Source organism: Myotis davidii, unplaced genomic scaffold (genome assembly GCF_000327345.1).
Source record: "Myotis davidii unplaced genomic scaffold, ASM32734v1 scaffold299, whole genome shotgun sequence".
Lineage (NCBI taxonomy): Eukaryota > Metazoa > Chordata > Mammalia > Chiroptera > Vespertilionidae > Myotis > Myotis davidii.
In genome coordinates this window covers 4,512,472-4,518,728 of record NW_006293088.1, presented here as the reverse complement: position 1 = coordinate 4,518,728, position 6,257 = coordinate 4,512,472, and the positions used below count along the sequence as shown (strand labels likewise).

The 6,257-nt window shown below is 54.6% G+C and overlaps 1 protein-coding gene across 1 annotated transcript; it reads right to left on the bottom strand.

Moving 5' to 3' along the window:
- Nucleotides 1-4,514: 4,514 nt before the first annotated feature.
- Nucleotides 4,515-5,803, bottom strand: LRRC38 (leucine rich repeat containing 38; the record flags this gene model as incomplete). The annotated part of the gene is made up of 1 exon (XM_015565876.1): nt 4,515-5,803. A coding segment is annotated over one exon (279 nt), but the record flags the coding sequence as incomplete, so codon positions are not given.
- Nucleotides 5,804-6,257: the final 454 nt, after the last annotated feature.

Here is a 6,257-nt window from a genome sequence, read left to right as displayed (position 1 = left end):
GAGGAAGGAAGAGGGATAGAGAGTTAGAAACATCGATGAGAGAGAAACATCGATCGGCTGCCTCTTGCACGTCCCCTACTGGGGATCAAGCCCACAACCTGAGCCTGTGCCCTTGGCCAGAATTGAATCTAGGACCCTTTAGTCTGCAGGCCGATGCTCTATCTACTGAGCCGAACAGGCCAGGGTGTAAACCCTTTTTAGTAAAAGCCCCGGGGAAGGGATTTGGGGGCGGGGGGAGATGGGGTGCTATGAGAACAAAGGGTGCCTCTCTGGCAGCCTAGAGGGCTGTGGTCGCCCGCAGGACACAGCTTTAGGCTGCTTGAAGCCCTGCTAGTTTGGTGGCCTCCCCGTGCAGGGGTTTGGACGAAGTCGTTAGTTTTCACCGGGCCCCTTTGCCCCACCCCCCCGCGCTGAGCTGGGCTCTGCAGGCGTTGGGTACTTCCCGGCGTGACTGGTCACATTTGTGTAATCACTTGTTTTACTCATCTCTTCTGACAGAAAACTGTTGTGGCCAGAGGCTGTTTGTCCTGTGCTGTTGTGTGACCAGTGCCAGGCCAGGGGGGTAAAGAGTTAACAACCACTGAATGAATGAGTAAATGAATGAATGAGTCACAAGTAAGGAGCATCTAGGTTCTAGGACAAGGAAGATTTAAGCAGGATGGCTGGGGGAGGGGAGGGAAAGTGCTGACCACATGGCCTGGGAGCCTGCTACACGCTCCCTGGAACCGGAGGACAGGACCCATGCTGTCCCAGGCGATGCACAGGTGATGGTCTGAGGGATGTGGAGCTGCAGGTGGTTATGCTCGGCCTGGACTCACACACCACGGGCTGGGCTGCTCCGTGCCTGGGAGTCCGAGTGGAGACCAGAGACCACGGAGGCTGGAATTCCAGGCCCTCCTGTTATCTCCCCCCCGACCCCCGGCTGGCACATTGTTCCTCCCAACAAGCATCCAGACTCCGTGGAAGGTTCAGGATTGGTGAGAGAATGAGCTCTCAGGGGGAACTCCTCACAGTGACAGACTGGCCTCCACGGAGAGCAGATCTTCGGAAAAGTGAAGGACGCCGATGGTGCCCGTCTCCTCCCGCTGGAGGCGGTGGGCAAGGACGGGTGAAGGGCAGCCCCTTCTTGCCGTCCCTGGGACTGTGCAGGGAAAGCCGGTCCAAGTAATTAATGGAAGTCATTGGGGGTCAGATGGTCACGAGTGGAAGTCACTCAGCAGTCACAGATGCCAAGGCTGGCGGTGCCAAGGAGAGGACACGGGGTGGGCGGAGGACTCAGAAAGGCGAGGGGCTGCCGCACTGCCCAGCAGGAGAGAGCGCTGATGGGCTTGCTCTCGGGGCTCTCAGATGAAAGGCAGGCTATGAAGTCTGGGGGTTTGCATCCCTAATCAGCAGCCCACACTGGGGCCGAGGGGAGGCTTCTGAGCCACAACAAAATTGGGCAACTGCTGAGGAGGACGCATCAGAAGTGGTTCCTGGCATCGCAGCCCTGGGCTCAGAACTGTGCCCCTCCAAGTGAAGAGGCATTTTCCTTTAATGCATTCGCTGTATCTTGTAACTCCTTCCCTGCTTGTATCTTCTCACTTCACATGTGGCTTTCAAGTCCTTGGAAAGGGTAAAAATTTTCCATCTACCCATCCATCCATCCATCCATCCACCCACTCACCTGCTCATGTACCCACCATTTATCCATCCATCCATTCACCTACCTACCCATCCATCCACCCACTCACCTACTCACTCATCAATCCACCCACCCACCATCCATGAGCCCATCCATCCATCCATCCATCCACCCACCCTCTTCATTTATCCACTTCACAATATTATTTTTTTAAGAGGTGAAGCTTATATTTACTGAAAAACTTCAAAATATTTATCAGGCTCCGGCCAAGCCCACACCAGGGCTAGGCTCTGGGAATACAGGATAAACACGACAAGCATGGGCCTCACTCTCATAGCGTGCAATCTACAGAGGGGGAGACCTACACAAGCAAGCCAGCGACACCCAGGAAGCCCACACAGTCCTGAGTGCTGTGAAGAGAATCAAACAGGTGATGACGCATTAGAGGGTGGCAGGTGAGGGTCTCTTTCGCTGGGATGAGCAGGGCAGACCTCTGAGAAGGTGACCTTTGAACTGAGACCTGATTGACAAGAAGCAGCAATAGGGCAGAGATGGCAAACCTTTTGAGCTCGGCGTGTCAGCATTTTGAAAAACCCTAACTTAACTCTGGTGCCGTGTCACATATAGAAATTTTTTGATATTTGCAACCATAGTAAAACAAAGATTTATATTTTTGATATTTATTTTATATATTTAGATGCCATTTAACAAAGAAAAATCAACCCAAAAAATGAGTTTGCGTGTCACCTCTGACATGCGTGTCATAGGTTCGCCATCTAGGGGAAGAGCATTCCTGGTGGAGGGGACAGCAGGTCAGGGCCCTGCGTGGGAAACTGAAGCAGTGCCCAGGGGCTGAAGGGCGGGAGTACTGGGGAGAGGCACAGGAGCAAGACCACTCACGGCACATCACACAGCCCAAGAGCTGGCCAGGTGAGCAGCACGCCCAGCTCCACTGCCCTCCAAATGCGCAGAAAGGGAATCCTCTGGTGTCTTCTGGAGTGTTTTATTACTTTGCTATTTTTTTAAAATATATTTTTATTGATTTCAGAGAGGAAGGGAGAGGAAGAGAGAGATAGAAACATCAATGATGAGAGAGGATCATTGATCAGCTGCCTCCTGCATGTCCACGACTGGGGATTGAGCCTGCAACTGGGGCATGTACCCTGACTTGGAATTGAACTGTGACCTCCTGGTTCATAGGTTAACGCTCAACCATTGAGCCACACAGGCCAGGCACTGCTAGTTTAATACTCCAGTGACCCCACTCCCAAACACCGTGAGAGCCATTTCAGCGGTGGTGGGTCCACCGCAGCACGCCGGCCTGCATGGACCTCAGCCTGGACTCCGCCTTGCCGCCTCCTTCCCTTGACCTTCCGTCCGTAGGGAGGGAGGCCACGTGGTGTGACCCTCTGTGGAAGGGGAAGTTTATGTGCTCTGTTCATGTGATAATGGGGGTTGTGACAAGTGAGTGTTGTGACAGTTAAGGGCTCCTGTCTGCCAGGCCTGGTCAAGGGATGGTATTCAGCAATGGTGGCCCACTGGCCCTCACTTCATGGTGCGTCCTGTCCAGAGGGTATCTCTGGGGACAAAGGATTCCATGGGGATACAGGGGATAGAGGAGACGTCATGGTTCCAGCTTAGAGCTCCACCGTGAGCATGTCCCACCCCTGCGTTTGTCACCCTCCCAGGCAGCTCAGAAGGGTATGTGGAGCCCACGGCTCCCCCCAGTCTCAGCAGAATTCTGCAGCCTCCCCATCAGTGAGGAAGGACTGAACTGCTGAATGGTTTCTATGCCCACTTCCTTTCCTGTTCCCCCTGAACCTCATCGGTGTGGAAGCTGGCTGGTTGCCATGCCTGCAGCAGGTGGCAGCCCTGCCCCAGGGGCTGTGTTTGTTACCAAGCATAATCTGCACATCCCGACTGATACACAATATGAACTACCTACAAAGTCAAGTTGTTGCCATGATTTTATTGCATCCTGGCGGGTGAGTGAGGCTGAAAGCAAGGTCACCCTGCAAGGTCACCTCCAGGAATGGCAGCTTGGAATTAAACACCTGGGCAGGGCAGGGATGGTTTGGGAAGGGCAGGCCAAGAGCCCCAGCAGGATGGGTGGAGGCCACACTGTCCAGGGTCAGGGTGAACCCTGGTAGACACAATGGATGCCCGGTGGGTGCCAGTTCAAACTGACTTAAAGCCCAAGAGAGACTCCATCCCCAGAAATACATGTCCCTCTAAACAGTACCAGTCTGAACTATATGGGCCCACAAATATGCGGACTTTTTTCAATAAATATATAGTCAGCCCTCTGTATCCCCAGGTTTTGCATCTGTGGATTCAATCTACCACAAAACTGGACCAAACTGGCTCAGTGGTTGAGCGCTGTCCTATGAACCAGGTGGCCACCATTCAATTCCCGGTCAGGGTATATCCCCAGGTTGCAGGGGATAGAAAGACAGATAGGTAGATAGGTAGATAGGTAGGTAGGTAGATAGATAGGATACACATATCTCTTGCTGGTTTTGTTTCTCTAGAGGAACAAAGTACTAGTACACCCTACTAGTACACCCTCACTAGTGCACCCAACTGTCCACTCTTGAGTGGCTTCTACCAGTTACTCTGCCACAAGGCCTCATTTATTTCCTTCATGGCGCCCATCACTACTTGCAATTTCAGTTTTGCTTAGCTGTTTATGTTCCACCCATAGTAATACGAGGCCCACGTGAGCAGGGGCCTGTCTTACTCAATGCCTGGCGCTTAGCAAACACTCAGGAGATGGAAAGGAGCAATGGAGGAGTCACGTAAGGAGTGTATTGTGAGAAACAATGGAGGCGTGATGCCCAGATACGTCCCGGAGCTTCTCGTGAGCCCCCCCCCCCACCCCCCCCGTCAGTCCCCCCCCCCAGTCAGTCCCCATTAGGCCCAGAGCTGCTATTCCGTGTCGCCTTGCATTACCCCGCTGGGCCCATGACACTGCTGGTGCCATGCTACCTCAGAACCAAAGCGCTGCATTCCCCGCGCTGGGAATCACTGCCTGCCACGGCCTGGGCTCCAAAATCACATCACACACAGCCCGAGGCCGAGTCCCAGTTCGTTCGTTTCATGTCTTTACCATTTTGTGGGTCCGATGCCTCCTGCTTTCTGGAAGCCTGGCCTCCGGGAAGGTTTCTGTGCAAATTCTGGAGCTGGCGAGTCTGGAGCAGTGCCAGCAGGGGGAACGCTGGGGAGCGACTCAGGGACAGGTCTGGGGACGAGGAGGGGAAACAACGCCAGAGGGAAGAGTGACTCTGAGCAGCGCCCATCAGGACTGTTCAAAGCGACTGTCCTTGCTCCGTGGGCCGCTGCCTCACGGGGATAAGGACCAAGGTTTGGTTTCTGTCCACAAAAGTTTTCCCAACCAAAATGGAACAACAAACACCCTCCGGCCAGTTCTTGGCTTTCTCCTCGGTGCCATATTAGCCAAACGGGGTAGAGGGACCTGAACCCCGACCCCCACTGTCTGAGCAGCCGCCTCCTGGGAGGTAGGAGGTGCATCATGGCGGCCCAGGCCAGGCCAGAGCCGTGGATGTCACAAAGTCATCGTTGTGGGCGACCGCTGCACGTCTCGTGTCCCCTGGGCTGGATTCCCACCGGCGGCTGTGAAGCCCGACTCCATCATCTCCCCACGCACACCCCACGCTGAGTGGCAGCCCCTCCTCCAGGAAGCCTTCCTGAGCTCCTCAAGCTGCGGATTCTACACTCTGAGGTCGGAGGTCCCACCCGGTGCGCCCCCGGGTCCCAGGCGTGGAGCAGGCGCCACTCTGGGCGGCTCAGGGCACTGACCGTGTGGGTCTCAGCATTTCCCTCTCTCCTCCGAGGGGAGCCACGAGTGGGTTCTGGAAAGCGAGGAACGGGAGGGGGGGCTCAGTCGTCCTCATCCTCGTCCTCCTCCTCGGTGTCCTTGTTGGGGGTGCACCTCTGGAAGCACTGCACCACGGTGGCCAGGAAGAAGCTGGAGATGATGGCGGCGATGGACACGGCCACGCCCGAGAAGATGATGATGAACAGGTCTGTGAGCGAGAGGCTGAACCGGCACTCGCTGAAGCTGGCCTCCGACAGCTGGCGCAGGAACACCCTTCTGTTCTCGGGGGGCAGGGAGCACTGGATTTCATCGAGGCCTGGAAGGGGTGGGCAGGAGGAGAGACAGGTTTAGGCTGTAGCACGGGATTGCCTAAAAGTTGGCAAGGCCAGTGCTGGCAAAGTGCAAAGCCGAAGCAGCCCCCCCAAAAACAAAAGGGGGAGAAGTTGATTGGAATGGAATTTTTAAAAAATATATTTTATTGATTTTTTACAGAGAGGAAGGGAGAGGGATAGAGAGTTAGAAACATCAATGAGAGAGAAACATCGATCAGCTGCCTCCTGCACGCCCCCCACTGGGGATGTGCTGCAACCAAGGGTACATGCCCTTGACCGGAATCGAACCTGGGACCCCTCAGTCTGCAGGCCAAGGCTCTATCCTCTGAGCCAAACCGGTTTCGGCTCGTTCTGCATTTAGTTGATCAAAGATGCATGTGTTCATATCAGATCATGGCTACCTCTGCTAGAGCTCTAAGGGAAGTAAATTCTTTTAAATGGTAGTATCCATATAGAGGTCCCA